Source organism: Giraffa tippelskirchi, chromosome 2 (genome assembly GCF_054371585.1).
Source record: "Giraffa tippelskirchi isolate mGirTip1 chromosome 2, T2T-mGirTip1v1.2.pri, whole genome shotgun sequence".
Lineage (NCBI taxonomy): Eukaryota > Metazoa > Chordata > Mammalia > Artiodactyla > Giraffidae > Giraffa > Giraffa tippelskirchi.
Genome location: NC_137276.1, coordinates 16222786 through 16241523, shown reverse-complemented (window position 1 = coordinate 16241523; position 18738 = coordinate 16222786). Strand labels below are relative to the sequence as shown.

The following is an 18738-nucleotide window of genomic DNA, read 5'->3' as shown; positions in this document are numbered from 1 at the left end:
GTATGTTTGGAATTGGATCAAAACAGGATGGTCTGAACCAAGAATGTAGAGTAAGGAGTAGGGGGGGAAGTCTGTTAGAAGCAAAAGAGAAGAAGGAAAAAGACACAAGAGAGTATCATGAAAGGAGAATGTGGGGAGAGAGGGACAAAAAGAACCTCCAAGGTTCTGCATAATATTTTGTACATTTCTGATGAACTTTTCTAAAAACAATCCTTCTGATAAATTCCAAGCTGAAATGAATCAGTTTTGGTCACTCTCAACCAAAGAATCCTAACTCACACATATATTAAGATAACTTATAAATGCAATGCTCACCTAAAGTGGGAGATGCTGGTTATTTCAGAAAATTAGAAGTTGGTGCTTCTGATGACAAGAATGAAGATGTGATACAGAGTTGAATTAATTCTCCTGTTCCCTGCATATGCAAAGTCACTTCAGTTGTGTGCAACTCTGTGCGACCCCGTGGACTATAGCCACCAGGCTCCTCTGTTATGGGATTCTCCAGGCAAGAATACTGGAGTGGGTTGCCATGCCCTTCTCCAGGGGATCTGCCTGACCCAGGCTTCTCCAGGGGATCTGCCTGACCCAGGGATCGAAACTGCGTCTCTTAGGACTCTGGCACTGGTAGGCAGGTTCTTTACCACTGGTGCCACCTGGGAAGCCCTCTTTCAGAGAGGTCTCAAATCAAAAGGAAAGTATAATTTTATGAACTGCAATAATGCCTAAGCAACGTGTTACTAAAGAATGCAATCCACAGAAGAATTACTATTAAATGTCTTAGAATTCTTAAGAATTGCATGTGAGTTGTGGGATTTGAGGGGTGGAAAGGCCTACATGGAGGGCATCAAAATAAGCCCTCGAGATTTAGCAGTGGTTTGACCTAGAGGTTTCTTTTAGGAATTTGAAGAATTTGTATCCATTTATGTGTTCCCGAATATTTAAGTACCTACTCTGTGTGAGGCACCAAAATACAACGGTGAACTAGGTAAACAGATTCTTTGCTCTAAAAGAGCTTACGTTTAGGTGTATTTTAATTCTGATTCATGAATCCAAGAGCACAATACATTGAATAAAGCAGTCAACCACGGGAACCGTAGTTCTTCACAAGCTGCAGCAGAAGTCAGCATTTTATTAGTAAATTTTCTGTTCTTGGAGGCTAGGTCTTAATTCTTAAAAGGGATAGGGGAGAGATGTTAAGATATTTCTCGCCGAAAATCCACACAGTCTTGGTGTTTGAGTTCGGAAACTGTGAATTACACCTGCGGCACCGAATTAACCCTACTTAACAAGCAAACAGGATGACAGAAGAAAAAGTACTCCACCAGAGCCCTCAGAAGGGTCAGCGACTCTCAGCCAGCACGAGAAAACCAAAGACTACAATTCCCGCAAGCCCTTGCGATTCCACCCACCCGGGTAGCTTCGAAGCAAGGGAAAGGCAGGAGGGATGTCGGGCGCAGTCCTTGTTGCGTCATGAGCGTGCGACTCCAAGATACAAAACCGGTCTGGACTGCAAAAGCATGGCAGCTGCTGAGGCGGCGGCGGTGCTGTTGGCGTCCTCTTTGAAACCAGACCCAGCCCCAGGCCCCGAAAGTGCAGGGACAGCTGCAGCAACGGCCGCCACATCCTCAGCAATAGCTGCAGCCGCGGCGGTTGCGGCCGCCGCCAGGACCGGATCCGAAGCCATGGTCGCCAAGCCCGCGCTGGCTACTAAGCTGCTGTCCCTGAGCGGCGTGTTCGCTGTGCACAAGCCCAAAGGGCCCACTTCAGCCGAGTTGCTGAATCAGCTGAAGGAGAAGCTGCTGGCAGGTACTGCAGCCGCGGGGGGACCAGGCGGAGGCCGTGCGGTCGCCGTGAGAGCGGAAGCCGCATGGAGCAAGCTCGGCTCTTTGCCCTTTCAAGGCTCAAGTGATGAAAGGAAGGGAAAAGGAGAACGACCACTGTATAAGCTCTGGACAGAAGTCTGGAGCATCTCCGGCTAGGACTTGTCCTAACGTGAACTCCTAGTTGGCAGTTGTCGTTCTCAGGGGAAAAAAAAAAACAAGCAAAAAAACCCCAAAACCTACACACCCACAAATAAACCTCTGCTCTTGGGCATGCAGACCAGTATTCTATAATCTAATCCCTCAGAAACCTTTTGTTTGGCTCACATAAGTGAACTGTACCCAAATGAATCACTGGCTCTCTACGCTCCCAAGCTGCATTCTTAAAAATATGTTGGAAATGCAGATATTACTTACTTAACCAAGACTTAACACAGTGTTTTTCACAGAGTGGACATAAGAATTATTTAAAGTCCCTTGCACAGATGCAGATTCCTAATCCTTACCCTCTCAGAGATTGTGATTCTGAGAGTATGGGTTGTTTTAGGAAACTCCCTCTTCAGACTGTTGCTCTGGGTGATTTTGGTGTAAGCAGTTTATGGACCACATTTTGTTGAAGACTATAACTTGGTCACTTCTGAGAGCATTCTTTTTGTTTGTTTGTTTCTTTATATACACTGAGAGAATATTAGAAAATTCTGAAGGATCTCTCAGTTTGTTAATCCAGAGTTCATTTCATACAGTGAAACTGAGAAACGTTTAGTTTAGTTTAGTTTTGTTTTTTGACACTTGCAATAAGCCAAATCTGAAAGACACCGACTCCTCCTTAACTGAGCTCATAGCAGGAATATCTGTAGCCTTTGGTGATTGGTGATAAAACTATTTAACTAGGTTTTCAAGGCTCTCCAGAGTCTGGCCCTGGCTTATTTTTCCATCAAATCAGTACAGGAAATTTCTTCTTTGAATAGTGTCCCCTGGCAAATGTTACTGCTCCCGTTTTTATTGCAAAAACAAAATATTCCAGTAGAAATTTGCTAATTAAAACTGACACATTACAGATTCAGATGTTTGTTGGTAAAAGTGAATTCCTGAAGATATTTAGTACCTGGGTTATATCTGCTCATTCTTTTGTTATACTTTCATTATACTTTGTTGCCTGTAAAGATGTTGAAGGAAGGAATTACATCAAGGACAAGCTTTGTGGTGTCATCATGGAGTTGATTCTTTCATGGAGTTGATTCTTTCATAGAATTGCTTTCTTTTGGCCTTATTTGTTAGGCTGTGGCGTAAGCTATGGCTTTTTTGTTCCTCAAAGTAATTCTGTTTTTTCTTTCAGATGGGTTTCTCATAGCATTAAAGCCATACCTGGCTTTCTGGTTAATCGGTCTCCAGGAACTGAAATTTCTTGTTGAAACTTAGTTAAAATTGATTGTTTCCACGCTGTTGCTGAACTGTCTTCTGGAAGCCATTCGCTCAGAAGTAGACATTCTCATTACTCTCCATTTTTATATTGCTTGTGATTGGCCGATTCTATATTTATGTTAGCTAGACCAGGGCTTTCTAATGCTGTTCTAACTGGCTGCCAGAATTTACCTGGAAGTTTTTCTTAAAGATACGGATTCCAGAACACAACATTCTAATGCCAGCCAGGTTTGACAATCGCTGATTTAGGCACAGTCAGTTGTCATGGCCTCTATTAATATTCCTTGCCTTTCCTTACATTGATTCATCTGGCACTAAAATCTCTGCTCTTCTGTCTTTTTGAATCCTTTAAGGCCTAAAACAGAGCAGAATTTTATAGCTAGAAAAGATCTTAGTAAATATTCATCCATGATGCCAGTGGGGTGAACCAGATTCCAACTTAGTAGAGGGCAGGTGTCTTCTAACTTGGGAAAAGGGAAAAGCACAAAGGGAAGACAGTAAACTTTAGGGCCTCCATTCTCCAAGCACTGTCAAGTTAAAAATACAGAGTTCCCAAAATGTTTCTATACATATAGTATAAGAGAGCCATAATGGGTTACAGGTGAAGGTGAAGGGTTTGAAGTCTAGGCCTAGCCTTACAGGTTCATGTTGGAGATGTCGTAATCAGAGAGTAACGTTTGGATCGTGTTCCAGACACCGGAGTTCTAACTCACTAAGGTGGTAATTAAGTGGTGGTTACATCCCAGCGCATCCTTTTGGCCAGTTCACCTGGCTTCTCCGTTGTTGCTCTGCCGTCTCTCCTTACCTTCCTCTGTCCTTGCTTTTCAGTTTCTTTTACTCTCTTTTCCTTCTTCTCTGTGTCAGTGGTAAATGCATACACGCTCAGTCACTTCAGTTGTGTCAGACTTTTTGCAACCCTATGGACTGTAACCCACCAGGCTCTGTCCGTAGGTTCTCCAGGCAAGAATGCGGGAGTGGGTAGGCATTTCCTTCTCTAGTGGATCTTCCCAACCCAAGGATCAAACCCTGGTCTTTTACATCTCCTGCATTGGCAGGCAAGTTCTTTACCACTAGCACCACCTGGCAAGTAAGGGAAGTTTTATGGGTTTGGAAGGGTACAGATCAATACAGCTCTTCCTGCTTCTCTCTCCATTCTCATTTGAAGTCCAGTAGCCAGTGTTCTTTCAATATATTGTTATATACCATGATGATGATGATAACAGCATATTGGTATAGAGCTTTGAGTTTCCAAAGCATGTTCAGGTAGCATTATTTCATTTTATTCTTTACAGTAGGAATATGAGATAGGCCAGGCTGGCATCTTTTGTTTTTTTCCTTTTCTCTTTTTAAAATCTAAATGCTTTGGTGTATAAATGGCATCTTAAACTGTTACCTTCTTCCCATGTAACCTTTTGTTGAGATTAGCTTCTTTACGGAATTGGTGACTTTTGATTAGGAGAGGAGGGCAGATATACAGATAGTTTGGGGACTTAGTGGTCTCAGAAGTAACCCTGTATGAGATATGCTCTAGATGTTTAAGTAGCTAGAGTGACCAGCAGAGAACACCAGGGAACAAGAGAGATTTTAGAGGTGAAATCGAGGACTTTTAAAACTAGCTGCCTATATAAAAACTAACTTCTTTTCATCATCCTCCATCTGCCAGCCCACTACTGCCAGGAATTTGCTAGATCTTTGTGGATTAGTGTGAAATATTTACCCTCTTAAAAAAATTTTTTTTCTGTTACAAAATGAGTTCTAGTTTCTCGACAGCTAATCTGGGAATACTGTTTCTTTGTAATTTAGATAGTGTCTGTATATTTTAAAGTCTGTTCTTTGTCAGTATTGTGGTTATCAATTCAGCCGCTCAGTCGTATCTGACTCTGCGACCCCATGGACCGCAGCACGCCAGGCTTCCCTGTCCATCACCAACTCCCAGAGCTTACTCAAACGCAGGTCCATCGAATCGGTGACACCATCCAACCATCTCATCCTCTGTTGTCCCCTTCTCCTCCCGCCTTCAATCTTTCCCAGCATCAGGGTCTTTTCAAATGAGTCAGTTCTTATACTCTTTTAACATATAAGTTTGTACAATGATTTTTATTTGTTTTGAGTACTCTATCCACACTGCCTCATCCTATAGTAATGGAGATTCTACTTTGTTTCTCTCAGTAATTACCTTTTTTTTTTTAATCCCAATTACTCTTAAAGAAGCTGGAATGCCTTCTCCAGAATGGACCAAGAGGAAAAAGCAGACTTTGAAAATTGGGCATGGAGGGACTCTAGACAGTGCAGCCCGAGGAGTCCTGGGTAAGAGATATGAATGGAAATTTGATGTAACTGCCACTTATATTAGAAAGAAATATTGATTAAGAACAGACAAAATTGACTAAAGCCATGCCATTTTCAGTCTACCTGGAATGTTTCAAATCTAGATTTACAGTGCCATCTTCTCAGGAAGCCCTTCTACAAGGTATAGAAGGCTGTTAGCAATAGCCACTTTCATGTGTGGAGTGTGGTTGGACCTTGAGAAAGGGTTTATATCTGTGCCGAAGAGTTAACACAGCAGGCCTGAGTTCACTATCTTTCTGAAGGCCTGCCTGCATTTGGGGACCTGGATTTGGGGTTGAACCCACCCTTCCCCATCCGATAAACGCGGTTTGTTGTGCCTCAGTGGCGTGTATAAACAGTATGGTTTATGCTGGACACCTGCTCTCCATCTTGGAGTCTGCGATTTTTGTCCCACCATGCAGTGAGAGGGGGCCTGGGTAACTATTCCTCTCATCCCCTCGAATAAAAACTTCGGATGCTTGGTTTCCAATAGGCTCCCTTGAGCAGGAACATTGTACACCTGTTATTCCTTTTTCGATTATGGAAGGAAAGAGGATCCAGCTGTGTAACCTTAGGATGTCCCTGTAGGTAAATCTTAACCATGGATGAATCGTTCAGCGTGGAATAGTCTTGGGGACTCCTGACACAGAATATGACTCTCTTTGTTTTTTTGCCTCTATCTTCAGAAGATGAACCTTACAGTTCCTCAGAGGAAGTCACTTTCTCTTGGGGACATTAGTTGAGTGTCTTATTGCATGTGGAGAAAGATTGATAGACTTGATTGAGGGAAGAAGAGTCATTTGTCCTTTTTTCTTCCACCTTTTTATTTGTTTGTATTTTTTTTGCATCTAGTAGAGGTTCTGAGGGAACACCCCAGTGGCTCTGTGGTAAAGAATCTGCCTGCAATGCAGGATCTGCCGGAGATGCAGGTTCAATCTGTGGGTGGGGAAGACCCTCTGGAGGAGGGAATGGCAGCCCAGTCCAGTATTCTGGACTGGAGAATCCCATGGACAGAGGAGCCTGGCAGTCCATAGGGTCGCAAAGACTCAGACACGACTGAAATGACTTAGCACGCATGCAGAGATCCTGGAGTCTATCTTTTTAGACTGCCAAAGTGTGTATCCGCAGGATGGGGCATGTTTTTAGACACCTTTTTATAACTGTATCCATAGTCACAGAAATACATATATTGGAATTCTCCCTGTTTCCACCTGCCCCATATACTAGAAACAAACTTTTATGGAACAAGCCCACTTTTTTACATGCCCTGGTGTTTTTTATTTTACTCTATTCCATTTTTTTTTACAATATTGATCATAATCCCCTAAATTGATTTCATGCTGCCCTAATGGAATGTGACTCATGCTTTGAAAAATACTGTGATACAGCATCCAATCCATTTTATTAGAGCTAAAATTAGATGCAAATAAAAACAAACGTGATCTAAGCCAGCCAAAGGAAATGAATGCGTATTTAGAAGAAAAGGATAAAATTGGTGGATAAAATTATATTTCTCAAGAAAATTGGAAACAGTATATGATTTGCATTTTCTGAAATTACAGATTTTATGTGATGCATGTTGGTAGAAACATCTTTACTTGCGGTTAAAACAGGAAAACACATGAAAATTCATTTTCCTGAGTTAGAGAACTTTAATAGGCAAATTCTGACACCTTAACTACTGTTTCTTACCATAATAATTGATAATCATTTATTGAGCACTTACCGTATGTGAGGTCCCGTAGTTAGTGAGTGGCGAGATCAAGAGTTGAACCTGGTTGTGCTCAGTGTTAAAGTCTCTGCCCTAACCTGGGATGGCAAATAGCTGGCACTCCTGCCTTTGTTCCCCGTGTCCACAGCAGAAATTACTAATCAGTCACAGCATTCTTTACCATTGCTTCCAGAAGTGGGTTCATGATTCTTACCAGTTGAGCTCTTCTTCAGTTGAAGCCTATTGCAACCTTCCATTTTCTAAGGTGTCCATGCTGCTCAGTCGCGTCTGACTGCGACCCTATGGACTGTAGCCCACCAGGCTCCTCTGTCCATGGGATTCTCCAGGCAAGAATACTGGAGTGGGTTGTCATTTTCTCCTCCAGGGGATCTTCCCAACCCAGGGATTGAACCCATGTCTCCTGTGTCTCCTGCACTGGCAGGTGGATTTGTTACCACTGAGCCACCTGGGAAGCCCCTTTCTAAAGCACAAGAACATAAGTCCAAGAAGAAAGGGGATAAAATGTGTGCTTATTTATGAATAGACTAATTGTATTAATTTATGATCGTTGTTATTCATTGGCATGCAAAAAATAGTGATATTCAAGGCACTGAGTAAATAAGTTTATTTTTTAACCCTAAATCTAAGGGATCTTGTTGAAAGCTTCCATTTTATATTGTGAAGGGGTGGCATTTGGCAGAGATTTGTGTGAGTGGAAGAAATTGCATTGGAAATAATTTTCTATTTGGAGAATTAATTTATATTTGATCACACATGTCCTTCAATGATGATATAGTGTGTTCATATGTCAAAATTATTAATTTTTTTCCCAATATCTGTGATTTCTATTGAGAAATAGTTTCTTAAAAGGTAGATATTTAGTCGCAGAATAAGGGAAATTTGTTGTCTAAATTCTACAGACCGTTAAGCAAAGTTGAGTTTTGGTGTATGGTGAAATGAACACTGGGCTGTAATCATCATGAGTTGTATATTGGCTACTTTATTTACTAAGTACATACACCCTGAGCAAATCCCATAACCTCCCAGAATTTCAGTTTATCTCTTAAAAAGTGATAACATCTATTGTAATTCTCAGCAGATTTATTGAAATATCTTAGGAAATGTCTATAGTATACTGATATATACTCTATCCTGTGAAGAGCTTTGTAAAAGGGCTTTTTTGTATTGTTGTTGTTGTTTTTAACAAAACTGGACCTAGTGGAAAAATATACTTTTACTTTCAACATTTTAGGCTGTTTTTGCTGTTTTGAGGGGGAAATATTGATGGTAAAGATTTAAGAATTTAGCTGACAATTTAAAATATAATCTGAAATTCAGGTTTATAATTCTATTAGCCTATATTTTATATAAGTACTAGAAATATTTATAAAATGTTTTCAAATAGTAAATAATTATTACATATAATACATATATATTATATTAAAGCATATATAATTCTATAAAGAGGGCTTACAAAATTCTGAAAAATGCTGTGGTAAGCAGAATAATGATTTCGCTAAAGATGTCCATGTCCCAGTCTCCAGAATCTATAAATATGTTAGGTTACATAACAAGGATGCATTAAAGTTGCACATGGAATTAATGTTGTTGATCAGTTGACTTTAAGAGATATTCTGGAATATCCTGGTGGATCCAGCGTAATCACAAGGGTCTTTAAATTGGAAGAGAACGCAGAAGAGTGTCAGAGAAGATGTGGCAGTGGAAGCAGAGGTTGCAGTGATGTGATTGCTGGCCTTGGTGAGGAAGGGGGTCCTGAGCCAAGGAAGATAAAGAGTCTGCAGAAACTGGAAAAGGCAAGGAACTTCCCCTGGGAAGTCTCTAGATAGATTCTTCTCCCCTCAGGCCTCCAGAAAAGAAGGCAGTGTGTTGACCCCTTGATTTTTACCATAGTAAAAGCCACCTCAGATTTCTGACCTCCAAAACTGTAGGATGATAAGTTTGTGTTGTTTTAAACCACTGTGTTGGTAATTTGTTGCACAAGCAGTAAGAACCTGATATTCAGTATAAATCACTTAAAATGGAACTAAATTTTGATATACTATTTTGAAGTTTAAAACTTAGAAAACTATGCTGAATAAAGTTAGAAAATACAAGAAAACATAAAGTTGAAAGTAAAAATTATCCACCTTCCAACAATAATTATTGTCAACATTTTGGTTATATTTCTCCCTAGCTTTTTGTCTATGCAGATTTTTTTTTTAATTGAGCTACTTTATATATACCCTGGGCTTTCCCGATAGCTCAGCGGGTAAAGAATCCACCTACAGTTCAGGAGACACAGGAGACGTGGGTTCAGTCCCTGGGTTGGGAAGATTTCTGGAGGAGGAAATGGCGAGCCACTCCAGCGTTCTTGCCTGGAGAATCCCCACGGACAGAGGAGCCTGGCGGGGTCGCAGAGAGTCAGAAACAACTGAGCACTTGACCCAGGAGACTGTAGACGTGTACAAGCTAGGTTACTCTAAGATGCCTTCCTGTTTCATTGTGGATCACTGAACCAGCAGAGAAATCATCATCAGTCCAGCCTTTTAACTATGATAGAGTCAGACACGTCAGCCTGCTCTTAAGACACCCTGCACTGTGGTTGATGAACCCACTGTGCTCATCCTTGTGTCTGAGAATTTGTCAGTTTGTTCCTTCTTTAGAACACGCTTTTCTCTTATCTGCACGTTCAAATCCTGTACATCCTTTAAGGCCTAACTGGGAATGCCTCAGTGAAGCATTCTCTGGCCTCCGTTGCCATTTAGAGTGAGAAGGCAATGGCACCCCACTCCAGTACTCTTGCCTGGAAAATCCCATGGACGGAGGAGCCTGGTAGGCTGCAGTCCATGAGGTAGCAAAGAATTGGACACGACTGAGCAACTTCACTTTCACTTTTCACTTTCATGCATTGGAGAAGGAAATGGCAACCCACTCCAGTGTTCTTGCCTGGAGAATCCCAGGGACAGGGGAGCCTGGTGGGCTGCCGTCTGTGGGGTCACACAGAGTCGGACACGACTGAAGCGACTTAGCAGCCTACAGTAGTTATCATCTGTGTGTTCATTTGGACACAATCATGTACTGTCGTATTGTTATTTAATGTTATTCTCTCATTAATTCAGGCAACCTTTTTTTTTTTTTTTTTTTTTTGAGCACTTGCAGTTTCCCTCGTCTGTATTGTATTTTGCCCACGAGATTATAAGCCCTTTCAAAGTCAGGATATGTGCTATTCCATTAAAAGTGTTCTTGGGATGGAGTGCCTGGTAGCTACTTGCAAAATATTGATTGCAGTTTCTTGAATGGACTAAAGTTGAATTGAATCTTTGTTATTATTATACAAAGTTTTTGCCTCAGCAGTAGGTGCTCTTATTTGAAGAGTGCTCTGCTCAACAGAGGATCCCAAAGGCAGACAGTTTTTATGTTAGTCCTTGAACCACTATGACTATCAAAGAAGCTGAGAGGGGCTTTGGGATAGACTTTATGAAGGAATGGGAATGTGAGCTGTGTTTCAAAGGATGGACTTTGAATACTTTGCTAAGAAGTTGGTACTGTAGGCATTGGGACCCTATTGAGGATTGTTCAGGAGCTTTGTGCAGTGGAGTTTTCAGAAATGGTTAGGAAATGGTATGAATTGGAAGAAGAAGAGATAGGATGTAGAACAGAGAGGTTGATTTAGGCTGGTGGCAGTGAGAGGAAAGCCTGGATGAGTAAGTTGGCAGGGGGATGAGAGGAAGGAGTTCTGTTAGTCTGGTTGGAATTTTAATTCCAGCATTTACGGGTTGTGAGATACTGGGCAAAGTTCTTAGACTTTTATGCCTCTGTTTCCTCAGCTATCAGAGGGATAATCGTATCATCTTATTTTAAGGATTAAATGAATTAATGAAGGAAAGCACTTAGAGTAGAATTTGATACATGGTAAACTCAGTGGATGATGTCTGCTATAAATATTCATAATAATTCTTTCAACTTGCCCGTCATTTCTCTTTGTTTCTTATAATTCTGAATTGTGACAGTTGTCTTGTGTGTGTTCTTTTACAAAATTGTATCCATTAATGAGAAATACTTCAGTTCTTATGAAACTTTGCTTGCTGTTAAGTGAAGAAATGATTACGTCCTCTCATCTTTGGCTGGTGAAATGTGTTGTTACAAGGATAATGTTTGAAACTGAGGAGACACGTGGACCATTGTACTTTTTATTTGGTCCATACTCTCCAGACTCGCATTTTACCCTGTATTCTTCTTTGTATGGGGTTGATTTGTTATGCTTCTATTTTCTTGATTGTATACTGCTGGGCACTAATCATCTTTAAATGGTTCATTAGTTATGATGATGGCTTTTGCTTTGTTTAATAGTGAACTCTGTCAAAGACTTTATCATACCAAGATTAACTGTAGCATTTTTTTTCACTGATGCCCATATAAAATTCCAGTGAGTCCTTGGAGATTTGTTCAAAACTTTTTGTTATCTAATTGTCTGGATTGAAGTTTTTAATATTATGTTTCACACTTAGAGAAAGAAAGAAAGTCTCTCCCCAACCCCTACTTCAGAATTTCTTACTTGCATGACAAGTTCAACTGATTGGAGTAATAGGAGCCCTGACATGCTAAATTAATGCTTTTTCTAACTTTACATATGCCAGGAAATTGTGCCCAGTGTATATCATAAAGCATATTTTTAAAACCTAGTTTTGACAATAGGATGTCATAATATTTCTTTCTTTGATTTGTAGTGGTTGGAATTGGAAGGGGAACAAAAATGTTGACCAGTATGTTATCAGGGTCCAAGGTAAGATACTGGAATGGTTCTGTTTTTCTTGAATGTTTTCTTAATGACCTGTGTGTTGGATTTTATCAGTTAAAAAATAAACTGTAAATTGCTTGAATGAGCAAGCATTTAAATCCTTAGATAAATGGAAGAATCTCCAAAATCACAGAATATAACAGTTGTGTTAGAATGGAGGAATTTGACAGTTGTACAGTAATTTGAACAGTGTATTTAAATACTGCATGTGGAGGTTAGAATCTGTTTCTGGCCTTGAGAATTGGAATTTTCCAATTGCTTAATATATGTTTAATTCTAAAATATAAACTGTGGTTATTTTGATACAAGATTATGGAAGATTTTATTTTCTTTTTTCATACAATTTGGTATTCTTCAAAATCTTTACAATGAAAAGTCACTTTTTAATAAAAAACAAAAGATATATTTTACATTAAGGCATTTGTTTGTTTTCCCCACCAAGATAAAATATGTTAAGTTCACTGAAATATTCATTATCTATCCCCCCAAAAAAACCCCCGTAAGTACATGTAACACACTGTATGTTTTTGAAAGGTTTTACATTTAAGTTCCAGACACATTTCCAGAAGTATGATGACTCGAAAATACTTACATCATTGGCTCTTGTTTAAATTTTATTTATCACAAATCATTTTGGTATTCAGCTAGGAAAGCTGAATGTCATACAGGGAAATCACTGATCTTCAGATGACTGTAATGTAAGTAGAAAACTCCAGGTGCATCTTATTATAGAGACCTAGTTCTTGGGTACTACTTCACCTTTGCAGAGGAAGAGTTATGATTATCTTGGTAGCTATTTGTATTTCTTATACTTTTAATTTTAGATTATGTACTTGTGGCTCAGCTGGTAAAGAATCCGCCTGCAATGCGGGAGACCTAGTTTCAGTCCCTGGGTTGGGAAGATCCTCTGGAGAAGGGAAAGGCTACTCACTCCAGTATTCTGGCCTAGAGAATTCCATGGACTGTATAGTTCATGGGGTCGCAAAGAGTCGGACATGACTAAGCGACTTTCACTCACTTGTTGAAAAAATTAAGTCTTTTACATTTTACCTTTAAGTATGTTGAAGATGACACTTCTATCAAAGTAGTTAGAAGCTGTTAATGAATTTTTAAAAATAGCTTTTGTTTTTCACACTGGCTAGAATCTTGGAGATCTTTTTTCTTCAGCAGTGACTTTCGAAATTTTTGACTTTCAAAAATTTTGCTCATAATATTCTCGGTATGTATAGAGGGGAGTTACCCAAGAGTAGAGATATCTAGTTCCAGGATGGCAGATACTCAGTGTTCAGGTAACAACCATATCATATACCCCATTGCCTTACCATCCAGACAGGGCCTAACACTTTTTCCTGGTGAACCAAGAGACGTCCTTAGAATCCTGTTCAATGTGCTAAATACCAGTTCACACAACACTATCAATGAGTAGAGAACTAACCTCTTCATTAAAATCTTTAGGCCATTGGATTAATTCGCCTCCATTTTGTAAAGACCACAGATTATTTGGAGTATCCCACTCTCTGGTGGCTCGGAGGTAAAGAATCCGCCTGCAATGCAGGAGACTCGGGTTTGATCCCTGGGTCTGGAAGATCCTCTGGAGAAGGAAATAGCAACCCACTCCAGTATTCTTGCTTGGGAAATCCCATGGACAGAGGAGGCTGGTGGGCTACAGTCCAAGGGGTGGCAAGAGTCAGATGCGACTTAGCAACTAAACCACTACCACCACCACTCCTTATATGCATTCCTGCCCAGTCAGATCAGAGCAAGGTTTAAGAAAAGAGGCTTTTCTTGTCTTTATCATTAGCTTTCTCTTCTGTCTGTCAGGCTTTGCTCTGCCAATGATCAACTTTCTCTTGAGTCATTTTTTTCTCGCTGCATTCTTTTTTGGGGTTCTGAGTGTATTATGTAAAAAAAGCACATAGGTTTTCTGTACAGTGCCTGTTATACAAAAGTTGCTCAGGAAATACTGTTATTACTGTTTCCACGTGTTTCATCTCTCCTCAGATCTCTCTCTCCTGAGTTACAGGCCTGTTGGATCGCTCTGACTACAGATGCCATAGACATTAATTTTATTGAAGCAATTTCTGTTGGAAATCTTGAATGCAGTTAATTTCATTCCTTTTATTTCTATCCCTGACTTTTTGATGGCCTAGGCAAAAACATGACATTGATGAGAAAGAGGAAGCATGCCAGTTATTTAAGGAAGAGACTTTACTCTGGGTATTAGAGTCAGAAAGAAATTTTTTACAGTAAGGGAGATTGAATGATAGATAGTGGTTCTCAAAAATAGTTCTACAACATGTATAGAAGTGGCTCTGCATGAAATACGACAGGTAAAATGATTCTAAGGGGGTTAGGTGAACACATCCCTTTGACTTAACTTGATCTAAGTATGGAATATAGTTTACCCAGAAGAAAGCAATAGATTCACAGTCCCTTTAATGTCTTCCCTAAATTACACTTTTTTTGAGCCAGTCATTCAGGAGAATCTGGATGGCAGATGTACTTTGAAGTAACAGGCTTTGATGAGGTTTTGGAGTGTTATCTTTATTAGCTTCCTATATTGCTGATTAAAAGTTGGTTATTTATATGTGCTTTGAAACCAGATGAGCCATGGAAGGGTTGATGTTCTGTTATGAGATTGCTGGTGCCATGAAAATGCTCTTAACTAGCATTTTCCAGGTATAAGGCTACTCATATCTATGTGGAGATAAACCACAATGCCTGTAGGCAAAGCCAGCATTTCAGCAGAAAGCAGCTTTGTATCCCCTCCGACCATTGAACGGGTATCATCACTGGGGTATACAGATGTTTCCCCGCAGATGTGTTCAGAGGACAGTAATTTCCCCCAGGTGTACACAAGCATTTTTAGGTTACCTAATCAGTGTCAACTGCAAAGTGTGACTTGAATAAAGCTCCTCCTGTGAAACTTAGCAACTCTCTAAGATTGGAGCATCTGTAATCCACTTTCTCCAGAGGTTCGTCCAATTTGTACCTTTTCTTTACACTCTGTTAATATTCATTATATTTCATAAGTACTGTATTGAAAATTTTGAAGGACTTACATTTTATGCACTGTATAGAGCTGTTCCTTGTTAATGAAGATATTCAAAACCATGTTTCAGTGTGGTAGCATAATAAGCTTATCATTAATAAACTCATATTTCTGCAAAGTACTCCAGCTTAAATTACTCACATAACTGCCGATTCTTTTCAGTGAGAATTCTGTTCCTTGCGTTTTTTTCGCTAATTCCTGTGATAATCGAAATGAAATTTGAATTTGACCAAACGAGAGGAGAATAAAGAATATGTAGTACCAGTGTGACCCAAGATAGAAAGCAGAACAATCCTCGATTAACTAGGAGTGATCTAATTCTTCACTTGTGAGTAATGAGCAGTTCTGAGAAGTGACTTTTATCCTTTCAAAGAGCTTTAAGACGTAGCCATTTCTCCTTACAAGAAACACATATGTACATTATCTCTGCTATACTAGTTTTTATGTATTTAGCTTTTGTTTAAATGCATAATCAAGTTCCTAAGACTGAGTTGGTATTTCATATAAGAAATAATAATTAAAAATTAATTTTAATTGCATGTGGAGTAAAATTATTGCAGTCCATGGGGTCACAGAGTCAAACAGGACTTATTGACTGAATAACAGCAACAGATTATTGAATCTCGTGATGACTAAGTAGGGGATTATTGTACCATTATCTCTACTCCTAGGTATATTTAAAATTTTTCCTTCACAGTCTACGCTGCCCAGTAGAAAACTGATTTTTAAAACTTTTTGTACAGTATCACCAGCTCAATGGACATGAGTTTGAGCAAACTCCGGGAGACAGTAAAGGACAGGGAAGCCTGGCATGCCGCAGTCCATGGGGTAGCAAAGAGTCAGATACAACTTAGTGGCTGAACAACAACAACTGTATATTTATAAGCGATGATTATCAATAAAGTCAAGTTTTTCTTTGTCATGTTGGCTGGTTTGGAAAGTTTGTGAATGTTCCTCAGTCTATACAATGCTTCCCACATATCAGCAACTAACCAAGCAGTTACAGTCTATTGATTTTGCCTTTGTTTTGTATCAGTTAGGTTTATTAGTAAGGTTCTATATAAGCTTTAAGACATGCATAACAGTTCTTTACCTTATGGCCTGTTTCCCTCTCTTGTGTCTCTTCCTCTAGAGATATATTGCCATTGGGGAGCTGGGGAAGGCTACTGACACGCTAGATTCTACAGGGAAAGTAACAGAAGAAAAACCTTATGGTATGAAGCTCATCATATGTAGTCCTTACTTCTAATATTTAAAGAAAGTTTCTCTGAATTTGGAATTTAAAAATAAGTCTCTTATGTTTCCAGGGATTTTAACTGTCAGTACATTTCTTTAGGTTAAAAAGGCTGGAAATTGTTTATCGCATTGTTGCTTATATGGTATGCCTGTTAGTAAAGAATTGCAGTAATTGCCTTTTCCTGTAATCAATATTTTTTTAATGTGCGGAATTCTTCCAAATAACTCCCTTGGCAAAAACCACTTTTACAATAGATAGGATTTAGGACATTTTTCCTAGTCCCAGGTGCAACAAAGCAGAGAAAAATTCTCTTGCTCGATTTTACCTGCATCTTGTCATTGTTGTTGTTTTGGTTTTGGTGTATATAATTATCTCATAGCTGTGAAAATAAATGTACTAGGTTTAATACTTTAAAACTGATCATATTCCTGTGCTTTTGGAGTATGCAAAAAGACACAACAAAAGGAAAGCTGTTTCTCTGGAAATAAAGAGAACTCACTGGGGCACACTTTAATTTTTTGCCATCCCTTCTTTCACTTCTTTAAGAAAGGATAGATAAATGAAATGGTTTCCTGGCAACTCTCATAGAGCTTATGCTATTTACAATGCAGCAGTTGTGGTTTTTGTACAGTCAGTTCACCTACATTATTATGTCATCAACTGAATTATTTGTAAACTTTCTGTTTTGTTTTGTTTTTTGCCTATGCTTAATGTTTTCTTTTTTAATGTAGCTTTAGGCAGTCTAACATCTGCTTCCCTATGTTGAGTGGTCTTAATGTATATTACATATTCCCCCAGTAGAGAGACCAACCTTCTCCTTGTTCATAATGGCTTCTCTTGTCCTGTTAACATTTATATGTGGCTTAGTATTGCATGATTAATCAAGCACCATAATGAAAAGAAAACTCACCAATTTATTTTGAATCTTTTAAAAAAAATAGACGTTGAATTAGCCTGAAATCATTATTATTATTATGGAATAACAGCATATGCTCACTTAATAGAAACTCAATCATAATCTTCAGCCAGAATGCTTGTAAGATTAAAGAGGCCAAGGAGGATGTCAGAGATTTCCAGAGTATCCTACATTCTATGTCAGTTTATATATAGTTAGAAGAATGATGAGGTGGTAAAATTGATGAGACTCATTGGTTAGATGGGACAGAGAGGAAGTTGTTAAAAAAGATCTAGGTTTCTGGGTTTTAAAACTGTTACATGACGGTGCAGTTCTTTGAGTAGGGAATATTACAAGAGGACCAGGGTAATGAACTACTTAAACATACACGGGTAGGAAGGACTACTCTGAAGCATTTCGTGATTTTTAAAAACTCTACTTTATATTGTATCATTGACTACCTTACTTACCTTAAGGAAAGTATGTTAGTGTGTTAAAATCATCTCATTATAATCTTGAAATCTGAGAATCTGAGAAACTAAACAACTTTCTCTAGGCCCTCAAAAGGAGAGCTCCTGCAGTTGACTGAACATGGTTTGTAGTCCCAGAAAATGAGAGCTCAGAGAGTTTTGCTGATTGACATGATTTTTCTGTATGATTTTGGTAAGTCAGCATAGTTTGTCATCTGTTTAAGCTGCACAGCAGGTACCAAGGGGAAAATAAATATAAAACCTGCCTTGTATCCTTAAGAAACTTGTGTCATATGGAGAACTAGGACCTGTGTTCTCAACCCTCTGAGACTTAATCCTAAGACCTATAAGTGGCATTTTGTGATGCCTTCTTTATTATGCTGAAATAAAACTCAGAGGTTTTCTCCCCTACTTGCACATTAAAAAAAAAATCAATGTGCTATAGTAAATGGACTATAAAGAAGAAATAAAGGTAATTTATAGTGAAATAGTCACATCAGTATGTAAATGCGCAGATATTACTACACTGAAAGTCTTCATGAAGTACTCAGATACGTATATATAACAGATACTTACACATCACTCACTGTGAATGCCACAAGTCAAATGCAGACTGACAGGTGTGTTGTGTTCATGACTCAGCACTGGAAAGTTCAGTATGTCCTTGGGGCAGCGACTGAAGAAGAGAATTATTTTGGGGCTTCCACAGTGGCTCAGTGGTAAGAATCCACCTGCAGTGCAGGAGATGCAGGTTCCATCCCTGGGTCTGGAAGATTCCCTGGAGAAGCAAAGGCAACCCTCTCCAGTATTCTTGCCTGGGAAATCCCAGGAACAGAGGAGGCAGGTGGGCTACAGTCCATGGGGTCGCAAAAGAGTCAGACACAACTTAGCAACTAAACAACAAGACTGTACAAAAAATTCTGTATTTAAGTGGAAAATGGACTTAGATTCTAGCCTAAATGAAGTGAAAGTTGCTCAGTTATGTCTGACCCTTTGCAACCCCAT

At 39.3% G+C, this 18738-nt stretch overlaps 1 protein-coding gene across 3 annotated transcripts in view; it reads left to right on the top strand.

Annotated features, from left to right (window-relative positions):
- Positions 1-1488: 1488 nt before the first annotated feature.
- Positions 1489-18738, top strand: part of TRUB1 (TruB pseudouridine synthase family member 1) — a 32094-nt gene continuing 14844 nt past the window's right edge. For 2 of the 3 annotated variants that reach the window (XM_081573523.1, XM_081573522.1), the window contains exons 1-4: positions 1489-1806; positions 5451-5549; positions 12009-12064; positions 16264-16345. In XM_081573523.1, the coding sequence (XP_081429649.1) occupies positions 1518-1806; positions 5451-5549; positions 12009-12064; positions 16264-16345 (526 nt within the window). In that variant the 5' untranslated portion in view covers positions 1489-1517. The remainder of the gene's footprint in view (positions 1807-5450; positions 5550-12008; positions 12065-16263; positions 16346-18738) is intronic. The other variant, XM_081573524.1, reaches the window with a different exon arrangement.